Source organism: Macrosteles quadrilineatus, unplaced genomic scaffold (assembly GCF_028750875.1).
Source record: "Macrosteles quadrilineatus isolate MER2022 unplaced genomic scaffold, UCM_ALF_1.0 Scaffold_2__2_contigs__length_208266976, whole genome shotgun sequence".
Lineage (NCBI taxonomy): Eukaryota > Metazoa > Arthropoda > Insecta > Hemiptera > Cicadellidae > Macrosteles > Macrosteles quadrilineatus.
Window position 1 is genome coordinate 27,718,884 of NW_026542595.1, and position 26,196 is coordinate 27,745,079.

Here is a 26,196-nt window from a genome sequence, read left to right on the forward strand (position 1 = left end):
ACTTCTAAATATATTTATTTTATCGACTACGTTGCTCTTACTCCTAATTAATCGTAGGATACGACATTATGGTACCGATACGATATAGGTACTACACTTTCGGCAACACTGGCCAAAAATATTCGTGCTTGGCTCCCATTGGACGGCCCGCGAGGCTTCTGATTGGGAGTTAGCGAGTTCCGCCGAGGGACCGAGTTAGCGACTTCCGTACGAGGACGGAATTCGCTAACCCGGCTCTAGAGCGGGTTAGCGGGTTCCGGAGTTAGCCAATTCCGAAACCGAACAAGTTAGCGAGTTCCTCTCATCGACCAAATTTGAAGATAGGGCGTTTAACATGGGGTTAGCGAGTTCCAGAGTTAGCCAATTCCGCGGACCCGACTTAACTCATCACAGTCAGCACCTGACCCTGGACAATCTCAACTATTAAGTTACAAATGCGCCCTAACACTACCCCAAAATGACTTTTTGTTCTCAATTGGCCCTCTATCAATGACCTGTATTGCCTGTAGGCTACAACGAGGCACTTTGAGAAGGAGAAAATCAGCCGGAATGCTTTAGGTTTATCAACAACGAAGATAAATATGATCTGAGTTACACACTGGTAATCTTTGAGTTGACTCTTTTATACTCATTGTAAATATGACTGTTATTCGTTTTGAAATAACTCCTGTAATACTTTGCAATTGCTCGAATTCGAGCAACATGTACACTAGTTAAGCATTATTCAAGGAAAGTTTGTTTAAAATTAGGTGCAGATTCGTCAAAAGGGCTCTGCCCCAGTGGCTCTGGAGTTTCCCATGTTAACTTAACCTTATGAGTATTCATAGTTAAATGGAATTAAAGAATCTTAACAGCTGTTTCAACTAAACAATTTGATTCTATGATGATAGCATTAAAAGGTTACAAAATGTACTAACAGGGTGCAGCACTATTAATTGTCTAAATAGTCCAGGATCTGAAGGGGGTTGAGCATGCATGAAAAGGGTGACGCAATTTTATTTCTGATTGTTGTTATAGGCACTATAGTGATCACGAAAACGCATGTCGTCGCCCCCCAGCGTGGTCGACAACCAGGGGGGGAGGGGGGCAATATGGCGGGGGGCGCCGTTTACTAAAACGCCTATAACTCGAGAACTATTCTAGGTAGAACATTGCAATAAACGCCAATTTACTCAAAAAATTATGATCTTAACATAATTAAAAAAAAAAAAAAAATGTTAAAAAATGTGTTTAAAAATGTTAATGTAGTGAAATTCGTATCTTTGATGGGTTTTTAGTTATTTTATATTGAAGCTAAAAATCAATATGGGGTTTTGGGGTTAAAATAGGGTTTTCCCATTTTTGACCCTAATAACCAAACAATTTGCAATTTATTTCTTAACCCATTTTGTAGAGCTTAAAAAAAGAAATAATTTAGTATAGCAAAGGGCTGTTGTATGCCTAACGGTTATGGATATAGTTAAAAAAACCTAAATTCAAAATGCCCGTGTTATTCTTACGGAGAATAAAAAAAAACAGTTGTAGTTTGCTTATATATGGATATAGTATAATCAAATTTGGCAATTTTGTTTATTTCATACTAAGCTATCAACATCAACATTTCAATATAAAACTCACCTCAATACCTTCCCTGTAGCAGCAAACCTAGGTACTCATTATAATTCATTTTATTTAGATAGGAAATACAGCTGATAGTTTTCAGGGAATATTTGAGTATAATATAATATTGAGTCTGCAGGTTTACTGTGGCAGGGGTACTTTTTAAAGCAACCGAAATTACAAGGACCAAGAGACACCTTTTAAGGATAAACATAGCTTTTATGCTTGTAGATCTATGAATAAAAAAAAATTATGAAAAATCAGGAAGAAATTAGAGGAAAAACTGTTCTTTACTTAGGTTATTTTTACTTTACAATTAAATCTATATATATAAAAGGCAAAGCCCTCACTGACTGACTGACTGACTCACTCATCACTAATTCTCCCACTTCCCATTTACCTTCCGAAAAAAAATCATTCATTCATTCATTTATTCATAAATGTTTTTACATAAAATCCCGTGATTAAAATAAATGTTATTTATTATCAAGGATGTTATTTATATATTGCATGCAACAATTCAATATTTTCACTGTTATTTTTTATAGAATAATTTAATTTTCACCATATGTTTTTCTTTTAGCGAATTTCCCATATAGGGAATAAGCTAATACCGTAGGTCTCATGGTAAGACCTAGACCCGGGACCGATTAACTTTTTCGTTTTGAGGTCCCCAGAGGCCAAAAACACCATCCGTTCAAATTCATATATATATATTTATATTTTAATTTAGGTGTTCACGTAATATGCTGCTAATATATTAAATATTTAAATAAATAAGTACAACTGAGCACCCTGAATATTATATTTTATAAAAAGAAGTGACATATTTCGGACATTAGTCCATTTTCAAACTTCAAAATACATTAAACACTTAACTGTTGTTTATATTGTTTGTTTGTAAATAAATATAATTTTTATATAAAATGTTTTTCCAAATCCTGTCTAGTTCTATAAATCAGCTGTATATAAAAATAATATTTATTTACAAACAAACAATATAAACAACAGTTAAGTGTTTAATGTATTTTGAAGTTTGAAAATGGACTAATGTCCGAAACATGTCACTTCTTGTTATAAAATATAATATTCAGGGTGCTCAGTTGTACTTATTTACTTAAATATTTAATATATTTATTTATATATATATTTATATATGTGTCCGTTAGTGCGATAACTCGAGCAAAATTGATCCGATTTTGATGAAATTTGGTACAAACGTGTAAACCTACATTTATTCGAACGAGTTCGTGAACCAGCATAATCGGACCATGGGATCAGGGGTTTATGGGGGGTTTTATGGGGTAAAAATGGGTTTTTCTCATTTTTGACCCTAAAAACTATAAATTTCTAAATTTCTCTCTATACCATTTTGAAGAGCTTAAAAAAACAAATAATTTAGTATATGGAAGTTTTTTTGAATGTTCATTGACTACGGAAAAAATTAAAAAAATTGTAAATTTAAAATTCCCATGTTATTCTTATGGAGAATAAATAAACTGTTCTAGTTTGCTTGTTTATGGATATATTTTAATCAGATTTGGCAATTTGGCTTATTTCATACTAGGCTATCATATTTCAATAAAAAAAAAAAAAACACCTCAATATCTTCCCCGTAGCAGCAAACCTAACTACTCACTAAAATTAATGTTATTGAAATAGGAAATAAATCTGAAAATTTATAGGGAATATTTTAGTAGAAATCAAGCCGGGTAAATGGAAATTCGCTTAGTATGCAGGTTTGCTGCGACGGGGGTATTTATTTATATGTCAATCCATCTCCATCTATAAGTTTCGATACTGTACATGGAGTTTCCATTATATTCTTAACTTTAAGGTTGATTACATGCACAATGCTCTTAATAAATCTCATGTTAATTGTCACTAATATTCTTTCACGCTTGCTGAAGCTGTCGTTTCAGTAAAATGTCTATAATTTGTGGTTACGCTAAAGTTAGATTGGTTTCATCAGCAAATACATACCGTATTAGGTCAAGCACTTCTTAAGCAGTAATTTATTGATGGCTTTCGAAGCACTGAACGAAAAATTACTATCAGCTCTACATGCATTTACCGGCTGTGACTCAACAAGTAAACTAGGTACTAAAAAGTATGCTTTCAACTTAGCAAAAAAATCAGAATTTGTCTTAGATACGCTCCACCTGTTATATAAACAAGACGTAGATGATGCTCAACTTCGACAACTTTATTGAGTTGTATAATTAAAAATTATTAAGAAAAAGGGAATTACTTGTGATGAAAGCCGATATATTAATTTCTTGTCATCCCCATCAGCAGTAAATGACATTGGTTGTTTGCCTTGCACATCCAACTCATTCCGCCAACATATCCTTCGGTGCACCGCTCAACTGTACTATTGGCAAAATTCCACTATTCCATTTGTGGAGCCTTTAGACTTGACACAATTTGGTTTTTTCTTGGAATAAGGCATTAAAGCCCCTATTGATGACAAAGCCAGCCATACCAGACACTTTAATCCCACCTTGCTCGTGTAAAAACTGCAAAAAACGTCTTGTATATGCTTTGTAAGCCATTCATCTTGCTGTAGTTATTGCACTTGTAAGGACAATTGCAAAAACCCACTAACATTTTTAGTGATTTTCTCGAAAATGGCCTGAACAATTTTGATAAAAATTTAGTATGTTATAGTCCTTTAAATTCTGAACAAAATTATGCAAAACCTGTTTCCTTAAAATTTACGGTTTAATATTTAAAGTTATTGCAAGTTATGTTATTTTCCCATAAAATACAAAAAAATCCGATTTTAGGAAAGAACCGGCTTTGATTCAAATTAATGTGTTGTGGTCCCTATGCAACCCTCATCGCTGTAACAAATACGGTTCAAAAGTTACTGCAACTTATCCCTAAAAAATATCATAGTTATACTCCGTTCAAACAGCCTGAGGGATTAGGAGGCCCCAAGGGTTTTCATGGGCTGTCCTAATCCGTCAGGTGCCACGGCTGTTTGAACGGATTATACTCCCACCACTTAACCATGATAAAGGTTGTGACATGCTTATGGGAAAAAATATGTGTCAGATTCCTGATACTGATTATTTTAAAGCTTATTTTCTTTTGTATTTATTCATTATGATTTCATAAATAAAACCCATTAATGGATTCAATTCATTACCCACACTAAGGATTAATTACATTCCCATCCATTTATCTCAAATATTCCTTTTAATTTTATGTCAGCCCGTGGCTTTCTTTTTAATTAAAACTTTTGGAACTTTCTTAATCAGCTTCAAGAAAGATTTCTACAAATCTTATTTGGCGTAGTTTTAGTAATTAAGAAAATTTTTGACAAGTTTTTCACTGTTGTTGCTGTCGTAACTTTTGAAATTGGTGGTAAATGAAAACTTGTAAGTAAAGGAAGAAAGTGAACTTGGCTTAGAAAGAACATGGCATCTTATAAAAGTTGGCTAAAAGTTTGGCTGGGGCATTACAGTTCTCTGGTCCCTGAGGAGGAATCTGGCTCTGCTCATACTCTTATTTCTTACAAACTTAATTACTTTACTTTTATACTTATACAAGTTCGGAGGTAGCTTACTGCTGTATGTAAAGACACTTTAATCCTCATAAATGTTTTTCCTTGCCCTCATATTTATTGTTTCATTAAAAATTAAATTTGTTATACCAATTCGATTTCCATAATGTTAAGTTTGGGTAATCAAACAAAATTAATTAACCCTTTATCATAAAAATAAGGATTAATCTTTAGTTTATTAAGGACTTAATTTAAAAATATAAATTAGGCTCGTTGAACGATTAGGCCTAACTTATCTTTTCTTTTTCACAGGCCTATTCTTGTATTATATACTGTAATTTCATGAATACCTTTAGGCCTACACTACAGTTACTGGTATCCTTGATAACCCGACATGCAATGGACCAGTAAGGTGTCAAAATACAAAATATGTAAGATAATCAAAATCCGGATTTTAATGCAGCATTAACTAAGTTTACTTATTAGTTGGGATGGTACTAAAAAAGTTAAAAATGCGCCGCCACAGCAAACCTGCAGATTAAGCAAATTTTTATTGCCTGATTTGATTTTCACAAATCTATAATATGAGGTTTAACAAGTACCTAGATTTGCTGCTACAGGGAGGGTAGTGAAGTGTATTTTTAGTGAAATATAAATAGCCTAGTATAAACAAGATAAATTTGCCAACTTTGATCAAAATATATCCATGAACAAGCAAATTACAATAAATTACTTATTTTATTTCCCATTAAAAAACAAAGCAATTTTAAATTTCCAATTTTTAAAATTTTCTCTGTAGCCAATAACCGCACAAATACACTTCAAGATAATAAAATCATTTGTTATCTTGCTCTACCAAATGTTTTAAAGGAAGATTCCGGGAAATTTCTTGTTTTGAGGGTCAAAAATGAGAAAAACCTTTTTCCCCCTTATAAAACCCGGAAAACCTTATCCCATGGTCTGATCATGCTGGTTCACGAACGTATTCAATAAATGTAGGTTTACCAAATTTCATCAGTCAGATGATTTTCGCTTGAGTTATCGAGCTAACGGACACGTCATATCTATACCTATAAAAAGCTAAGCCCTCACTGACTGACTTGCTAACTGATCAACTTATCACTGATTCTCCTACTTCCCATTAACCTAGGTGACTGAAATTTGGTACACTGATTCCTATGGCACATTAAATAGGAAAACTAAGTATAGTTTTTATTCTGATCTGACTGTCAGGCTCCGCCCCAATGGCTCTGCAGTTTCCCATGTTAACCATCTGAGTATCTATAATATTAAAGTGTGACAGGGTTTTGTTATTTCATGATTCTGAATCAACCACTTGACGGATTTTCATGATTTTTGTGTTGAAAGAAGGATAATTTTGAGAACTAGGGAATGTCGAAGCCATAATTTTAGTTAAGGGTTTCAGTTTTTTAGAAAATAAGTTTGAAATTTTAAAAAGTCTAGCAGCCGACGCTAACATTTTACACTAGCTTTTGGTATAATACCATTTGCCGTAACAGCTGTAAACATTAAGCGTGTGTGACACAAATTCAGCATTTGGATAATAATGACATGCATAGGGTTGACTTATTTATACTATGTGTAATGCTACAGTCATTGATACGTTCATTTAATTGGTAAGAGGATGACAGACTATTTAAATATACATGGTAAAATGGTAGATGTTCTAATTTATTTTTTAGATCAGTCTTTTAAATTGTTAGTATGTTTTAGTACAATATAATTTGTTTTAACTAACAGCTGGTTGAATATAAAAATATTCTATTGAACTATCAGGTTAGTTTATTATTCTGGGATTTTGCTATTGATTATAGGAAATGAGAAAGATTCTATAACCACTGATGTATACAAATTGAGGCTCTGCCCCCGAGTCTTCAAAGGAAAGGTTATGCAAATTATTTTTCTGTTCGACTTTTTTAGGAAAGAATAGGAAAATAACAGTAAACATGTCTTAATTCATCTTGCCAGCTTTTTGTTTACAATAAATGTTTAAGCGCTTAAACTTTGCTTGGATTAGAAATGGAAATATTGACATGACTACAGTTTTATTCCCGGGCCAACAGCTCGTTCATATTTAAAAGGAATTAAATAATCTCAACAGAACAGCTGTTTCAATTAAACAAGTTGGTTCTTTGATGTTCAATACCATTATAAAATTACCAGGCTTACCAACAGGGTGCAGCACTATTAATATTTTGTTTCAATTTATGACAACCGCTAACTTGAACTCAACAGCAAGAAAAAGCTGTGATACACAATGAGAACTGTCAAAGTAGGATTGTTTACAGTTATGTTTGTTTTTAATTTAATAAATAATTTGTTGTATTGTGCGTAATTTTTTATTTTTATTTTTTTAAGTACATAATTCATCAACTTATTGACTTAATTTTTTTATATCTTTTATAAAAAAAGTATTACCGTTTGTTTTTTCCAAAAATAATGCCTGGGAAACAGAATTTGTACATTTTGTTTATATGACGTAAAAATGGTTGCTACCCATGCCTCTAACTGTTATTTATTATAAATCTGGTGAAAACAGCCAGGCAACTAACCAGTTTTAAAGTGATAACAGTGATAAGGGACAAAACATGAGAGTGGAACATGGCAGTCTAGCATCAGAGCTGCTCAGTGATAGTGGTGTTATCCAAAGATGTTTTCTGTTACTATCATGTTTGTCCTATGTATTGTGTTAATTATTATTGTCTGCTATTTTATACTATTTAACTATTTGATCTGGCAATGTGACATTCTGCTTACTTAAATTACTGGTGTTGTCTAGCAATGTTCAATTAGTTAACAATTTAGTGATCTAAATTACCATTTTTACAGCTTTTACTAATCTAATTTAACTATTGATGAAGGCAATTGGTGCATAAACATATTTCCTATCTGGCACTTAATATCATATTCATCCATAGAACTCTTGAGATAAATATATCATTGTTATGAACTGATTTTTCTATCTCTACTTATGATTTATTTGTTTTTAATTGTATTCATAAATGGTGTAGAATGAAAGTGTAACTGATCTGGCCACTATTAATAGCTAAGTGTCCCTCGACTTCCCCCTCCACTCATCCACCTCCACTAGGCCATGAATGTCAATTTTGTTGTGGTCTGTTCTCTTCATGCATAGATTTTGGCTCCTTCCTTACAATTAATTTACAACTTCGGTTTTTCAAACATTTAATTGTGTGAAGCAAACACTTCATAACTCCATCAACTTACACAAGAATAGTAGGCCTACTTATTATTTTATAACATATAACATGCATGTGCATTTAAAAATTGAGGTTTGTATAGGACAATGTCAAATTTCTTAGAAAATTACTTGCTTTCTTCTTTCTGCTATTACTGTTTTTTTTTTTTTTTTTTTTAATTTAATTTACTTGCAACAGTTCGAGAATCTTTTTGTTAACACCGCAAAAAATATTTCATATTATTCACTGTAATTCATTGTGGCATTTACTAATAACAGTAATGCTATAATGAATTTGAATTTGATATGTTTTATATTCTTATGTTTGTCTTCTGATCAGGACATAAAAAGAGGCCTAGGAGCAAATGCAGGTGGTAAAATTAATTAAGGTACTGTTTTGCTGTTAACAAAACATTGGCATTTCTAATGCTCTTCCCTGTTAGGAACATTAAAATACTAGACAACCACCATATATTAAAGATAGTAGACCTAAGATCTTTATTCAGTGCTACCACGACAAAACACTATACAGATTTTAGGTTTATTAATGTAACAAACTTGCACAATAAAATGAGTCCAATGCTCAGTAGGCTACTGTATATATATTTATTTCAGGTCACTGTACATTTAACTGTTCTTATAATATCAAGAAAGTAAAATAACAGTTAAGATAAGTTTTTCAAATAAAAATTGTGTTACACTAAGCTAAAAAGAGTCTACAGAGTGTACAATAAACAAACAGACCTGGAGGTAGAGTAGCACAGTGGAGAATAAAGGGTGGAGTTGTATTCATGACAACAACTCAGACATCAATTAAGCCCAACTTAGAGGACAAAGCTCACAAATTACACTGCTGTCGCTGCTGCAAACTTTTAATTTGATACTGTAATAAAGTTTTAATAGAGTTTATAAAGTCGTAAATTGTACACATTGAGCAACATTAACAGCCAAATGTATCTTAATTCTCACTTGTTGAATTATGTATTGTTTTCCCAAACATATTTCATTCTGAAGTGGCTGTCTATTTTGAAACTTTTACTAACTTTTTAACGAAATCAGCAGTTTTGCTTTATGATAATTTTGATTTAATGAAGGATCAAACATGTGCAAGTGCCATTTAAAACTTATGAAAATGAAAGAGTGTTTAAAGTTATTTTAAATAACCATGTAATTAAGGAGGAGCTTCTATTCAGACTTTTTACTCCATTCTTTATATCTTTAGCGATTATATTGTACAATGTAGGACGTCCATTAACCAACTCTCTCACACACACACTCACACTCGAGGAGCATACACTTTTAGCTAAAAACACTAGAGACAATGTTGAATAATCGATAAACAACTTGTAAGTCTACAGACTATATGTTAAAACACTCCGCCAGCTGACAACTTATACAGGGTGTTCAAAAAAGGTGGGGACATAATTTAGTGATTCCTTTTGGTTAAAATAAGAGAAAATCAAGAATAATATTTTTTTCCAAAATCGCTTCATTAACCAGATATCCGCTATTTTGTATTATTTACATAATCATTTTTATCATTAAATCTTTTCAACCGATCTTTATAAAACTTGGTATCCATGTTAAGGTAGAAGAGGCCTTTGTGGAAGATATTTAACTAATAAATATTTTGGCGGAATAAATGCTATTTTTAATTCATTGATTTGATCTTAGAAAACAATTTTTAGCAGAAACCAACTTCTGTCACACGATTTGTAGAGGTGGTTCTATCACACTAGGGTGTTCAAATAATTTAACAGGTAAAAATAGTACACAACAAAATATGTAAAAAATATAATTATTTGTGTGAATAGTGTTGACCATTTTTATTGTGTTTCAGGTCCTAAATGAGGCAGTAGGAGCTCTTATGTGGCACACCATAATTTTAACCAAGGAAGACCTTGAAAAGTTTAAGACACTCAGAATCATAGTTCGTATTGGAAGTGGAGTTGACAACATAGATGTCAAGGTGAGAAGTGGCGACACAAATTAATTGATTTATAAAAATATATGGACTTGGGTCAGATCAAAGTGGTACACACTCCTGTATCTAAAGGAGAGTTGAGTGTGTTAAAATTTTAAATAATACCACTTTCACATTAATAGACTAATTGTCACAGTCACAGTAGTCGTAAGTCACACATCTGGTTGCAAAATTCCCTCCAGATCGGGCAAGGTTTGATTGTTCAAAGAGCAATTTAAAGTGAGCTGCTAACCATACTAAAAAAGTGGTAATCAACCATCACCAAGGTTTCTTTGTTCATGGCCACAATTCCACGCCTTTAGGAGTCATTAGCCTATATACTGTGTATAGACAATTGCTCTTAAAATCGAGATGAAAGCAGAGATGAATGATTATAATCATTTTGAACCAAACAGATAAATAGGGAATAAAATATGAAACTGTGAGATATCAGCCTGTAGGTTTGCTGCGGTAGGGGTATTTTTTAAATGTTTATTGTATTGCTTTTGAGTATTTATAGTCGGGCTGAGTATTTATTTGTCAACAGGCAGCAGGAGAGCTGGGCATTGCAGTATGTAATGTCCCAGGCTACGGTGTAGAAGAGGTTGCTGACACAACGCTGTGTTTAATCCTCAACCTGTATCGCCGCACCTATTGGCTGGCCAACATGGTGAGGGAAGGCAAGAAGTTCACAGGGCCAGAACAGGTTAGGGAGGCTGCCCAAGGCTGTGCTAGGATACGAGGGGACACACTAGGTATCGTCGGTTTAGGTAAGTTCAAACACAAATCATACAATGGGCTTATCAACAAGGTTAAACAACTTTTGGCTTTTATGGCTCTCTGCATTTTACATCTGTGCTATTATAGAAACAGGTCTTGAACTGAGTCCAACTGAGCAAAAGTTGTGACAAACAAGTTTACTTTTATGGTTTTATAACAAACCACCTACCCACTTGCCGAAAACATTATTTGAAAAATTAGATGTTTTGTTAAACATTTCAGTGTTAGCTTAAAATATTTGTTAAAAGTACACCCTAACCTATCATAAAATTACAGGAAGATATTGTGTGGCCAAAAGGGGAGCCAACGAGGGGGGGGAATTGGTATGGTTAGGTATTGGCATTGACTATATATACCTTCAGGTACCTGTAGGTATAGTCAATGGTATATGTTTGTCCGTTAGCGCAATAACTCGAGCAAAAACTATCCAATTTTCATAAAATTTGGTACAAACGTCTAAACCTACGTTTATTGAATGAGTGTGCGAACCAGCATGATCGGACAACGGGAACAGGGGTTTATAGGGGGTTTTATGGGGTAAAAATTGGGTTTTCCCATTTTAGACTCCATGTAGATAAAAGTTCACATTATCTTTCCATACCAAATTGTAGGTATTTACTCAGGGGAGGTATAGAAGAGGCTACGATGACAGCTGTGGGCTTCTTATTAGCTGAGGGAACGCCATTACCGTAACAATACGAGCTGAAGCCATCGGCCTCGGTGGTCTAGAGGTTAACGTGCCGGGCTGATATGCTGAAGGTCCCGGGTTCGAATCCCGCTAGTAACATTAACTTTTTGTCCAAGAGTTTTTCATTATCAGCAAGTTTGGTTGGTTTGGTTCGGTTATGACAGTTTAATTTTATTATTAAGTCATTATAAAATTTTAATTGAGCAATTTCTAGTTTTATTTAATAAACAGAATTATTTTTTCTATTACTAAACTTTTGTTATATTATTTCATTATCAGCAAGTTTGGTTAGTTCGGTTAGGTTATGATAGTTTAATTTTATAATTAAAAAATAATAACATTAAATTTGAGGCATTTATAATTTTATTTTATGAACAGAACTATTTTTGCGATTAGTAACTTAAACCTTCATTGCCAAAGTGCTCTCTACTACAGCTCTGTTCACGGAGGAATTTTGAACTAATGCCTCAATCGTACCTCCCCTAAGTCAAACCCCAAATTGTACAGCTTAAAAAAAAACAAACAATTTATTGTATTGAAGTGTTTTTGTATGGTTGTTATTAGTTACAGAGAACATGTAAAAAATTCTAAATTTAAAATTCCAATGTTATTCTTATGGAGAATAAGTAAATTATTGTAGTTTGCTTGTTTATGAATATATTTTGATCAAACTTGGCAAATCTATTTATTTGATACTAAGCTAATAATGTTTTACTAAAAAATACTTTATTACCCTCCCTGTGGCAGCAAATATACACTCGTTAAACCTAATGTTATTGGATGGATTTAATTGAAAATCAAATCAGGGAAAAGGAAATTCGCGTAGTCTGCAGGTTTGTTGGGGCGGGGTGTTTTAAATTTTAACATGGTAATGTTAACCTTCTTCTTGTTCTTGTTCTTGTTGTTCTTCTTGTTCTTTTGGGTAATGTCTTGGAAAAAGGATCTGAATTATAGGACCGAATAAAGAACAAACCATGTACAAGATGATGTAATTTATTCACATTTATTCGTGCGCTTTTAGCTCTGGTATGTTGGGGCGGAAATACACTAGTATCGAGCAAGGAAGAGCCCCAACGGCAATGACCACATAGCATAAATGGACGCGTTGCAGAAAGTCAACAGTGCTGGAAGGTCAAATAATTTATACCTGTGCCGCTAGGTCAATGCCGAGGTTAGATGTCGCATAGAGTGGTGACTACTGTATCTTTTTGGTTTGCTTGTAAAACAGGATCAACAGAGATTTTCCATCGACTTAAACAATACGATACTCTCAAATTGTTCATTGCAATAACAAAATATCACACAGTTTGATGAATATTTGTGTGTAAACCGCATACCCAGTACACCTGTATTCTTTTTCCAAGACTTTATAGAAAATCACGCATTACGTGATCAGTGAAGAAAGGCTGTACCCCATGTGTTTTATAGGTAAAGAAGACAAGGGCGGTCCTAGACATATATATTTTGGGGGGTCACCGGGGGCCTGGGGGGTATGGAATACCCCCCAAAAAGGAGGGGGTCCTGGGGTTCCCCCTGGGAAAAACATATAAATAAATAAATATAGACTATACAGAGTGATTAACTCAAGGAGGCCACCATTGAAATATCGGAAACGGTAAGAATTAGAGAAAACTTAAAATGGGGGACATTCTGTGGCAGTTAAAAATATGATTTTAGTTTTTTGAAATTCAGCTGCCATTTCCCGAAATGACGGCCAAATTTGAAATTTCTTATGGAACACCCTATATTTTATCATGTTTTCGGATAGGCAATTTAAAAAATTTTTTAGCCTTGACATTTTTTTCGATAAACTCACTCGTTTAGAAGTTACAGCCTATGGAAAAATTACTTCGGGTGTACATTTTACATCATGTAGCTCCTGAACAAGTAAGTTTATAGCAAAAATGCGAAGAGTAAAAAAGTCTTTCAATTGCATCCACATTCCAAAAAGACCATAAAATTCATTTAAAATATGAATTATATTATTTAAAAAATGGCGGCAAACTTGAAAAGTGGAAAACTTTATTTTATAGTCTTTAAGGAATGTAGATGCAATTCTAAGACTAATTTACTTTTTGCAATTTTGCTCTAAACTTACTCGGTTAGGAGCTACATGTAAAATGTATACCAGAAGTCATTTTTCCATAGGCTGTACTCCTAAACCAGTGGGTTTATCGAAAAAATGTCCAGGCTAAAAAAGTTTTTAAATTGCATATTCTACCCGAAAACATGATAAAAAAACTAAAATCATATTTTTAACTGCCACAAAAAATAAAGGAATGTCCCCCATTTAAAGTTTTCTCTAATTTTTACCGTTTCCGATTTCCCAAGGGTGGCCTCCTTGAGTTGATCACCCCGTATATATGAATTTGAACGGATGGTGTTTTTGGCCTCTAGGGACCTCAAAACGAATAATTAAATCGGTCCCGGGTCCAGGTGTTACCATAAGTACTACGGTAATAGCTTATTCCCTATATGGGAAATTCGCCAAAAACCTAATAGTTATATAGAACAATATTACATTCAACCAGCTGTTAGTTAAAACAAATTATATGGGACTAAAACAAATCGATGATTACAAAGATTCCTTTAAAAAATAATTTGAACATCCTACTATTTTACTATGCATATTTAATTAATCTGCCATCCTCATACCTAAATTGGATGTATCAATGGTCAGCATTACACATAGTATAAATAAGTCAACTCTAAATATGTCTTTAAATTTGTTTCCAAATGCTGAATTTGTGTCACAAATGCTGAATGTTTACAGCTGTTATATTAAGCAAATTATATTGTACTAAAAGCTAGCTTAGAAGGTTAGCGTCGGCTGCTAGAATTTTTAAAAATTAAAACTTAATTTCTAAAAAACTGGGACCTTTAATTATAATTATGGCTTTGACATTCCCTAGTTCTCAAAATTATCTTTCTTTCAACACAAAAATAATGAAAATCCGTCGACTGGTTGATTCAGAATGTGAAAAAATTCCATTTACGTTTTAATAATATATATGATAGTTTGGACAGGTTTCAACCCTTCTGAGGCACAATACATTTACACAGTTTATGTGTAGACTATTATAACTCATAAAATAGTTCTAAAATTAAATGGATCTCCTTTTACAAACGTATATAATAACCAGAAATTTTCAGATCGTCCTTGCGTGCCATTTCATGCCACAAATTTTGACGAAAGGTTTTTTATTACATAAACTATACCTATTTACAGTGTTGACCAAACAGTTGGCAAGAAGCATTAATAGATAAGCTATGTACCAAATATGATAATTTTAGCTCTATTCTAATTATGACAAAACACGTAGTAACTAAAAGCGAGTTTTGTTTGTGTATTAAGCTTTGCAGGAGGTCTACTTTACACTGAATCGACGTTCACTTTTAATTGCTTTTGATCTTCCGGCACTGTTGACTCAGCGAAACTGAACTTGTATTTTACCGTATTTCGTTATATTAAAACTGCTGTTGTATTAGATCAAATTCCCAATGTGTCAATCGCTTAAACATGGACCACGTTTTTAGCACAGACTGTATTATTTGACTTACTGGGACTTTTGATCTACAGACACTGCAAACATTGTAGTTTTTGACCTAGCGGCACAGGTATAAATTATTTGACCTTCCGGCACTGTTGACTTCCAGCAACATTCCCGCATATATTTGTACAGCAGTTGTACAGAAGATTACAGGATCTTCCAACCGTGTGAGCGCTGTAGCACATGAAGGCGAGGGGGGAAAGGAGAGTGGAAGGGGAGGACGAATAGAATTTTCTCTAAATACCAGCTACTGCTGCTAGACACATCTTAAGTGTACCATTGAATGTATCCTTGTATCTTACTTCTCTGTCGTCTGAACATCAACAGTTAGTTTTGGAAAATTTATTTGCCAAACATTTGTTTTGTGTGGTCCTTGCTAATCAGTTACTAATTTTAACTGGTTAAATGAAATTTAGATTTTAAACATTCATAAATCGTTATCATGGAACCTGAAATTGAATGATACTAATGTTTCCTTGATACTCTTGACTTGTTTATAATTTGTTTTCATAAATGTATAATCCTTCATACCTATTTAATTTAGATATATGAAAGCTTACATTTCAATTAGATTATTTTTGCTATTGGTTGTTACAGGTCGAATTGGTTCTGCAGTTGCCCTCCGAGCGAAAGCCTTTGGTTTTAATGTCATATTTTACGACCCTTACCTGCCTGATGGAATTGAAAAATCATTGGGTTTAACTAGAGTATATACATTACAAGTAAGTGGTATTGGCAATATTAAGTGTTAACTCAGTCTAAATAATTTTATGGAATTGGTTTGAAAAGGGATAGAAATCAGCTAGCTTACCAGATGAAAATAGAATAGGGGTTAATGGATACAGGAAACATAACACTGGTATTTCATCATAGGACTTCAGAGAGTCTACTTTTTCAGGTAAAGTGTAAGAAAGGGCCATGTGGCCCTAACTTTGCCTGAAAAATAAAGTAATTTTTCATTTCATTTCATTTCAGAGAGTTGATTGAAGAACTGTGTCGTGGCCTTTTTTATGCACGCGTATTTAGTTGAGTTTGATAATTGATTAGGGTTGCTTCATTTGGAAAGAATTATTTTACAATACATAATTGGTTGATACAAAATGTCTAATGTTGTTGATGAATAATTTAACACTCTAATTATTAAGGGACGGGTGGCGTCGTCCTGTAATCCAGCTACTAGGAGGTCACGAATTGTGGATATTTATAGGCATGCACTGTGGATGCGATACTCCCCAGTGTGGATTAACGTCCATGGGTGAGTACTACGACTATCCGCAGTACTATCCTGATAATTAGACCAATTCGTATATACCAAGGAAAAATGTGGTTCGGATTCCACTATAAACTGTAGGTCCCTTCGTTGCCATTAGCTGTATGGGCTATTAGCTGTGTCTAAGGAATGTCGGCCTTAGTCACTAACAAGACTACAAGATCGCGCCACTCATCCTACACTCATCTCCATTGATACTTGGCTTAAAATACCTACTATGTATGGTCGCCATTTCATTGAACAGTATTAACAGTATTAATAACATATGATTGATATTTACTTATTGCCAACATAGAACATTGAATAATTATTAACATGTGGTTGATATACTACCCACGCTTATTAAAAAAGATCATTTGTTTTGAAAATGGCAATATTGAAGAATAAAATTAAGACGTAACAAAGTCTTTCAAATATTCAGGCTGGCGATGTATTCTGTTGGATCTGCCCAGCACTGGACTTTCATTTTCTCTCTCATGTTGAGGTTGTTCATTGATTCGTGGTGGTGGTTGTTCAGTAGGGATGGTGATGAGGTCTTCAAATGGATGATGTGGTCTTGGTTCTTCTGAAGTGGCTTCTTGCGCTGTGGGAGCAAATTTGACAGACTTTTTTTTACATTTCCGTTTGTCGTAGTAGGTTGATGTGTCTCTTGAATACATATACACTGTCGAGTCTGATTAGGTAGTGTAAGAGTCCGTACTTATTAATAATGGTTCCTGGTTTCCACAGATTTTTGTTGTTTGAGCAGTAACGTGCTTGGACTCGGTCTCCAACTTTGTACTGTCTTGCTTTGGTGTGTATGGTGTATGGTGAGGATTTTTGATGATTGTCTATTTCAGATAGCTTAATTTGTAGATTACGAATCCACTGACGTCCTAAGATAGATGGGCAGTTGTCTGGTACAATGTAGATTTCACCTTTGGATATGTTAGATTTGTATTTTATATTGACCTCTACTTTTCCATAGGGTTTGAATACATCTTTTGTGTAAGATCTAAAAAGTAAGTTAGTTGGCTGGAGTGTTAGATTGAGATCTAATTGATTGAATTTGTCTCGTAAAGTAATACGTTCTCGGGAAGTAAAGTATAGCCTGAACCGGAGTCTACTTAAAATTTTCATCGTTTGTTTTCAATATTAAGAAATGTAAGAAACCGTGGTGAGGCTTCGGTTTGAAATATGTCTACTATGTTTATTTCATACTGGTGGTCACTTGTTTCGTTTATCTGGTTAGTTGAGTGTGAGCTATTCTTGGACCTATTGTTCATAAGTGTGCTAATGCAAACTTTACCTACATGTCGTAGTCTTGAGCATTCAGAACATTTTAGTTTGCTTTTGTCCGTTCGACATTCTTTAGATAAATGATTAGATTTGCCACATCGCAAAAATAACCCGTTGATTCCCAATTCATCAAAGTTGATTCCAGACTTTGGAGTGTGTTTGGGTTTTGATTTGGGCCTGCTGGAGACATTGTTTTGAGAAGGGGGGGTCATGCTGTATAGATGTATGAGAAACCTTATTGATATCTGGTAGGTCTGATGTTGATGTTGGAAGATGTTTGAGGGAAAAAGTTTAGAGTCAAGTCTGGAAGCTTCTAAAGCCATTGCCTTCGATACGATTTCCTTGAACTCTGTAATATCAGATTGTAAAAGAAGTTCACGAATAGAGTTGTCCTTGATGCCGCGAATGAACTGGGTGCGAAGGAAGATATTTGATATGGATTATTAACATTCGCACGGTGAGATAAATTTACATTTGGTTGCTTTATCCCTAAGGTTTGTTAGTAAACTGAAATTGATTGATCATCGGTTTGATAGATTGATAGAAACTGGTGCTGGGAAACAAGTACATTTCTTTTAGGTTCTAGATGTTCTTTTAGGATTTTGATCAGGTCATCGTAAGTTAATTCGTTAGGATTATTTGGTACAGATAATGATGAAACTAGTTTGAAATTGCTTGGTCCAATTGAGTTCAAGAGCAATTTAGCACAATAATCTTTGTTAGATACAATATTTTTCATCTGAATGTAATTTTCAAAGCGTTGATAATAATTTGAAAAGAATTCCGTTTGATGGTCAAAAATTTCAAAGTTGGGCACATAAGCCATTGTATGAGTTAAGTTTGTTTCAGATTGATCAGTATCACCAGTTGGCTTTACTTTAGAACGTTGTGTTGAAAGTTGACTTAACAATGTTGTTATCATGGCTTGTTGCATTTCAAAAAATTGCTTGAATTGTTCTTGATCCATGTTGATGAGGTTTTAGTTGAAATGTTTCTGATTGATAATTGAAAATGCAGTTGAGGTTTACTCGTCGCCAATCAACTTGTCATAGCCTTGTTTATGCACGCGTATTTAGTTGAGTTTGATAATTGATTAGGGTTGCTTCATTTGGAAAGATTTATTTTACAATACATAATTGGTTGATACAAAATGTCTAATGTTGTTGATGAATAATTTAACACTCTTAATTATTAATAATAACATATGATTGATATTTACTTATTGCCAACATAGAACATTGAATAATTATTAACATGTGGTTGATATACTATAAACTGTGTCTGTTAAAATCCAAAAGTAATTTGAAAATGTAAGTTAGGTTTACCTGATGGGTTAGGGAGTTTGAAATGGGCGTGAAAATTTGTATTTTACAAATAAATGTGTTTTGGCGGGTACCCTGTCTTCTCACAGAATCTTACAAAGGAAAAAAGGTTTTTACGAACATTTTACTCTCCCTAAGTCATTTTTCCACACATTACAGCCTCGTTCACACAAGGTGAGTTTACAAGCTATTTGCCAGCGTATAAGAAGCCGGCGAGTGGGCGAGTGCGCTTTTAGTTGTTCACATGATGCTTTTTCCACTCGTTCAGTAGCTTGGTTGAACCAAATCCTCCGACATCTTTGAATAACATGCGCACAAGCACAAGCAACTGTGTTCACTCTGGGCTACTTACATGCCTACTCGCTCAAAAGCTGGCGAGGTGGCGTGTAAAGTAGCCACAGAGTAAACTTTTTCCAGAGCTTTTTTACAAGCAGGTTTTGAGCTAGTACGTTTTCACACTGAGCTATTTTACTAGCTGCGTGTAAAAAAGCCAATGTGTAGCTTGTTAACTTGCTCTGTGTGAACGGGGCTTACCTTCACTCTGCATTAGGGCAGGGTTCCCACCATGGTGTCTACTCTCCGGGAAATTCGGGAAAACCGGGAAACCTCCGGGAATTTTATCTTACCTTGAAATGTCCTGGAAAACTCCAGGAATCCACCCAAACCTCCGGGAATCCGGAGCCCAGTCATCGGAATCGTCGCCTAACCGAAACACTACCGCTTTTGTTGCCACGATCGCGGGAAACGATTATCGGTGTTGCCGAAACCGCAAGATATGCTCACGGGTATTGCCGCGATCGCGAGTGACGATTATCGGTGTCGCTGAAACCACGAGATATGACTACGGGTGTTGCCGCGATCGCGGGAAACGATTATCGGTGTTGCTAAAACCGCAAGATATGCTCACGGGTATAGCCGCGATAGCGGGATACGATTATCGGTGTTGCCGAAACCGCAAGATATGCTCACGGGTATTGCCGCGATAGCGGGAGACGATTATCGGTGTTGCCGAAACCGCAAGATATGCTCACGGGTATTGCCGCGATAGCGGGAGACGATTATCGGTGTTGCCGAAACCGCAAGATATGCTCACGGGTATTGCCGCGATCGCGAGTGACGATTATCGGTGTCGCTGAAACCACGAGATATGCCTACGGGTGTTGCCGCGATCGCGGGAAACGATTATCGGTGTTGCTAAAACCGCAAGATATGCTCACGGGTATAGCCGCGATCGCTGGAGACGATTATCGGTGTTGCCGAAACCGCAAGATATGCTCACGGGTATTGCCGCGATCGCGAGAGACGATTATCGGTGTCGCCGAAACCACGTGAGATGCCTACGGGCGTTGCCGTGATCGCGGGAAACGATTATTGGTGTTGCTAAAACCGCAAGATATGATCACGAGTATTGTCGCGATCGCGAGAGACGATTATCGGTGTCGCCGAAACCACGTGAGATGCCTACGGGTGTTGCCGCGATCGCGGGAAACGATTATCGGAGTTGCTAAAACCGCAAGATATGCTCACGGGTATTGCCGCGATAGCGGGAGACGATTATCGGTGTTGCCGAAACCGCAAGATATGCTCACGGGTATTGCCGCGATCGCGAGAGACGATTATCGGTGTCGCCGAAACCACGTGAAATGCCTAGGCGTTGCCGCGATCGCGGGAAACGATTATCGGTGTTGCCAAAACCGCAAGATATGCTCAACACGGGCATTGCCGCGATCGCGAGAGACGATTATCGGTGTTTTCGAAACCACGAGATATGCCCACGGGTGTTGCCGCGATCACGGGAGACGATTATTGGTGTCGCCGAACCCTCGAGATTTCCTCACGGCTATTGCCGCGATCGCGGTAGACGATTATCGGTGCTGCCGAAACCGCAAGATATGCTTACGGGTATTGCCGCGATCGAGAGAGACGGTTATCGGTGTCGCCCAAACCGCAAAATATGCATACGGGTGTTGCCGTGATCGTTGACGTTTTGTCGCTGGTGTTGAAGATACTGCAAGATATGCTCACTGATATTCCCACAATCGTGGGAGATGATAACTGGTGTCGCCTTACCTACCAGTTATACTATTTTATTATGTTGTATAAAATATTATTCTTCGGAAATGTTTTGTTTCAAATAATAATAATCATTAGGCCTATTAATAATAATAATAGCCTAATAATAATCATTTTCATTTATTAGCGGGTTGCGATCAGTTAAACGGGTTCCGATAGTAGCTCCTTAAAATGCAGGAATTTGTCTTGAATTCTCCTGGAAAACTCCTTGAATTTTTCAAACCAGGTTTAGTAGACACCATGCCCACGGACCTGGAAAGTCAGGGAAACAGGTAAAGGGTCAGGGAAGGTCAGGGAAAGTTTAAAAAAAGACCGCAAGTCAGGGGAATTAAGTCAGGGAAATTTACTAAAAACTTCTATAGATCAGCTGCTGAAAAGATTACCAAGGTTATGGGGTAAAAATGGGGTTTTCACATTTTTGACCCTGAAAACAAAAAAAAATTGAGATTTCTTTTCAGACTGTTTTGTAGAGCTTAAAAAAAATAATTTAGTATCTTGAAGCGCTGTTGTATGCCTATAACGGTCACGGAGAAAATTCAGAAATAGTGTAATTTAAAATTCCCATGTTATTCTTATGGAGAAAATGAAAATTGTTGTAGTTTACTTGCTTATGGATATATATTGATAAAATTAGGCAAATTTATTTATTTCATCCTATACTATTGACGTATGGTCAAAAAACACTTTTTACCTTTCCTGTTGCAGCAAACCTAAGCACTCGTTAAATCTAATGCTATTTTATTCTAATAATTATAATAATAATATATAATTATAACAATAACAAATTGCCTGCCGTCGTCATGCTCAGAGCACTTTGATAATGCAGTACTTAAAAACTTGAACATATATTTGAATTTTTTTTCAATGTAGCTTTTTGTTTTATACTTTTTTAGGGCTATTAAGTTATTTCTAATAAAAGTATGCTGTATTCATTGTACTAACTACAACAGCTATGGTTTTATAACCATTGTTGATTTTTTGTTTTAAATGGTATCGTCAATGTTTTTGTGTAAAAAAGTTTTTTTGTGTTTTTTTCCTACTGTATGTTACATGTACTCAATGAGGTACTTTGCTAATGTATAAATTGTGTTCCAGGACCTACTGTTCCAATCAGACTGTGTGTCACTGCATTGCACCCTCAATGAGCATAACCACCATCTCATAAACGAGTTCACCATCAAACAAATGAGGCCAGGTAAGCTAGTGCACACCAATTCTGTTTACTTCATATCTTGTGCAACTTTGTTGTTCAAATTCTTCTTTCAATCAGCCACTGATAGATAATCTGTTATGTAACATTATTCTATCTTAATGATGTTCTCTGATTTTAATGATGTAGAACTTGTATATTACATGTTAACAGGTGGTTAAAATTGTGTGTATTGTTAATATCAAATCAAATCATTTTGTAGTTTCCTTAAGAATACAATGGTGTCAATAAAAATACAATAATATAAATTAAAACTAGTAGGCTACAAGTTTTTTTTTTTCCTTAACAATATCATGAAAAATTTATTTGCAAGTTAATGGTTCAGATCGGATTCAAGGAATTCCTTCAAGGAGTAGGCAGGTCTGTCTATCAGCCACTTGTGAAGTTGTGTTTTCAGCGGTTTTCCCTTCAGTGACTTCAGTGATGGTGGTAGGCTATTGTTGACTTGCGGCCAGTGTAGGATGGTTTTCTGGCATACTGCGGGGTAGATGTACTGGCAGAATGAAGTCGTTTAATTCGCCTTCCTTTAGGGCTGTCGCCCTGCCTTTAATTCCAAGGGATGCTAGTTTTTTTGTGATTAGCTTGTGGCCCAGACAATCAAATGCCTTGCTGTAGTCAAGCATTACTGTTGAGGCATGTTTGCGTTCTTCTAGCTGGTCGATGATGAACTCAACAATATTTGTAACTGCACTTGATGTGGACCTTCCCTTAATGAATCCATGTTGGTTTTGGCTGATGAGTTTTTCTTCTGCAAAAAAAAGCCATTAATTGGGTTAGAACAATTTTTTCAATTACTTTGGAGAATACGGATATGAGTGAAATAGGGCGGTAGTTTTCAACATCTGTAGCAGAGCCTTTTTTGTGTTTAGGGTATATTTTTGAGATCCTTAGCAAGGATGGGAACTGGCTTAGCGAAAAATATTTATTGATGATAGTTGCTAACGGAATCACAAGTTGATTTGCACAGTGATGAGCTTTTTACAGCTTTAGCTGGGATCTCGTCAATTCCACACGATAGCTTGGGTTTTAAGGTTGCTATGGCGTCTTTTACATCTCTGATGGTTACGGGTTGAAACTGAAATTGACGTGGGTTTGTATCTATGCATGGTGAGTGATTTGACTGTTGATTTGTGGTTAGGGTTTTTTCGCCAATCTGAGAGAAGTAGATGTTGAGATGGTTTGCTATAGTTTTAGGATTTTCTTCCAGCTGTTTGTCTATTTTTAGTTTAAATTTGTGTTCCAGTGATTGTTTGGTTTTACGCTCAGAGTTTACGACATTCCACAAGGCTTTGGATTTATTTTGTGATCGAGCAATATGGTTGGATATAGCTTTTTGTTGAAGATTTCTCAATTTTAGGTCATAATCTTTTTTCCTAGCAGTCATGATGGCTTTATCAGCAATAGACCCTGAGATCTGAAATGCTTTCAGGGAGTTCAGATAGATCTCTTTTAGGTGACTTGCCTGTTCGTCACGGTATGCGCTAGGTTTTGTTTTTGTTCTGGGTCTTGTCTTTTTAATGGGGCATGAGTGGTCCAGGTTTGTGTTGCATCTAGAATTTTGCCAATACAGTAGTATCTAGGGCAGGTCCTATAGGGGCGTTTGGTGACCGGTAGAAACCAAGGATGTTTAGCTGTTTTTATCAACTTTTATATTAATCATGGCAGCTTCAGTGGTGAGTTCGTAGCAGTATTCAGCTACATTGATAGGGTTGGCAGTTGTTAGTGAGTTCTCTTTTATATAGATGGCAACACCTCCCAATCTATGGTATTCACGGCTGTATTCTGCTATCAGGCTGTATCCTGGGAGTCTTGTGTTGGCCAGGGCTTCAGAGTTTAATCCGTGTTCAGTAAGAATCAATATGGTAGGCAGAATGGTTGATAGTGTGTGGCTTAATCTATCAACTATTGATCAACCCCCTTATGTTTTGATGCATTAGAGTTATTTTGGAATTTTTACCACCAGCTTTAATTTTGTCGCCTTTTGAGCAGTTTGTGGCCTGTTTCTTTGTCTTAGGTTTTGTTACAGAAATGGTCTGGTTATGTACGTAGTTATCCTGTTGTGGTATAATGTTGATAGAAGTTGAGTGGTTGTGGGATATTGAGGTTGGGGTTAATTCTGACCCTATTCTGGCAGCCATCTGCAGTTTGTGCTCTTCGTTGATTGGATCTTCTAAGAGATTACTTTCGATGATGCTGCTTTCAAGCACTTTAATGGAGCAGTTGGAGGTGTCTAAACTGCCTATCAAATTGTTTCCAATTGGCTGACTAAGTGGACAGGGGCTGAGATTGTCTGCTTTACATTTTTTACATTGCCATATTGCACACTAAAGTGAGTGCCGCCGCAGTCCCGAGTCCGTTCAGCCGTGCGCACGATCATGTTTGTTTTCGTCTTCGTCAGTGTCGTGTTTTTTTGTGTTTTTATGTTTACGTGGTCTGACTATGTTTTTCAATGTAAATATTTGACACGGTTGCTACACCAACAATGCAACTAAGTATGGAATAACCTAGTGCAACACAGCGGAGCAGAAGATGACCTAAAGGTCGAAAAGTGTGTCCTCCATAAACATAACTGGATTGATTGACGTAAGTTGTAATTATTAATTTAAACATCAATCCGTTTGTTACAAATCAATCATGATTACAGATATCTGTTGAAAACGATTGATCCGCCGCCTCGTTGATCCGGTCTCGGTTAATCGGTCTTACTGTATTTACAGTTTGCCTGTTAACTTCATACCTGTAACTTGACCTGACAAAAGGTTCTTGCCTGAAATTGTTTTATGATAGAGATGATTGTTATTTATGAATCAGAACATGTATTTGATAAAGCTCTTAGAACTTTTTCAAACCAATGTGTTTTAAGATGGACCTTATAATTATATTAATATAATTATCACCTTTGTATTTGAGAATATTTGTCCAATCAAATGTGTTTGCAGTTCCCCTTAAGATAAAATATTCAAAGTTCTACTGTAATATGATATCCATTTCAATTTTAAGACTTAAGTTTTCATGTAGGTTAATCATTGTTACAGGTGCTTTCCTAGTGAACACAGCCAGAGGTGGTCTGGTGGATGATGATGCACTAGCTGCAGCTCTGAAACAGGGCAGGATCAGAGCGGCTGCATTAGATGTCCACGAGAACGAGCCGTACAACGTCTTTCAAGGTACCTTGTTGAAATATGCAAAATATTTGGTCGGTCAATACTAGTATAGTTAAGGGGCCTTGGGAAGTAACCACTTTTAGTGCAGACTGATGTAAATCTTCAAAGATTTTGAGCTTTATTGTAAACTGAAGTATCAAGGTATTGGAGGTTTGATATCAACAAATAAAATGACAATTTATTTTCACTGCCTGTTGCTTGATAATATTTCTCTAGTTCATACTTGGGAATAACGAATAGAAATTCTAACGAATAGCAATATTCGTTAGTTTTTTTTGGCTAACTTATATTTTATTTGTTAGTTTTTAAACTAACTAACTAATAACTTCTATCAGTTACTTTTTACGGAACTAACTAATAACTTCTAACTAGTTAGAATTTTTAACTAACTTTTCAAATTATGCAGAAGCATCTCAAATACGGGTTATTTATTTCACGTGATCAGTGAGGGTTGTGTGCGGCCGTGAGAGGTCAGCGCCCTTGTAGACAAACAATGCGGGGGGTGGGAAAAAGAAAGTCAGAGTTCAGTTGCTTTGGAATGCAGTAGGCCTGTGGAAGGGCAGTGAC

General features: G+C 35.5%; 1 protein-coding gene across 3 annotated transcripts in view; it reads left to right on the forward strand.

Annotated features, from left to right (window-relative positions):
* LOC128988162 (C-terminal-binding protein) overlaps positions 1-26,196 on the forward strand; it is a 131,000-nt gene that overhangs the window by 84,177 nt on the left and 20,627 nt on the right. For all 3 annotated transcript variants that reach the window (XM_054409395.1, XM_054409396.1, XM_054409394.1), the window contains exons 3-7: positions 10,171-10,299; positions 10,841-11,063; positions 15,910-16,034; positions 22,351-22,450; positions 25,501-25,632. In XM_054409395.1, the coding sequence (XP_054265370.1) occupies positions 10,171-10,299; positions 10,841-11,063; positions 15,910-16,034; positions 22,351-22,450; positions 25,501-25,632 (709 nt within the window). The remainder of the gene's footprint in view (positions 1-10,170; positions 10,300-10,840; positions 11,064-15,909; positions 16,035-22,350; positions 22,451-25,500; positions 25,633-26,196) is intronic.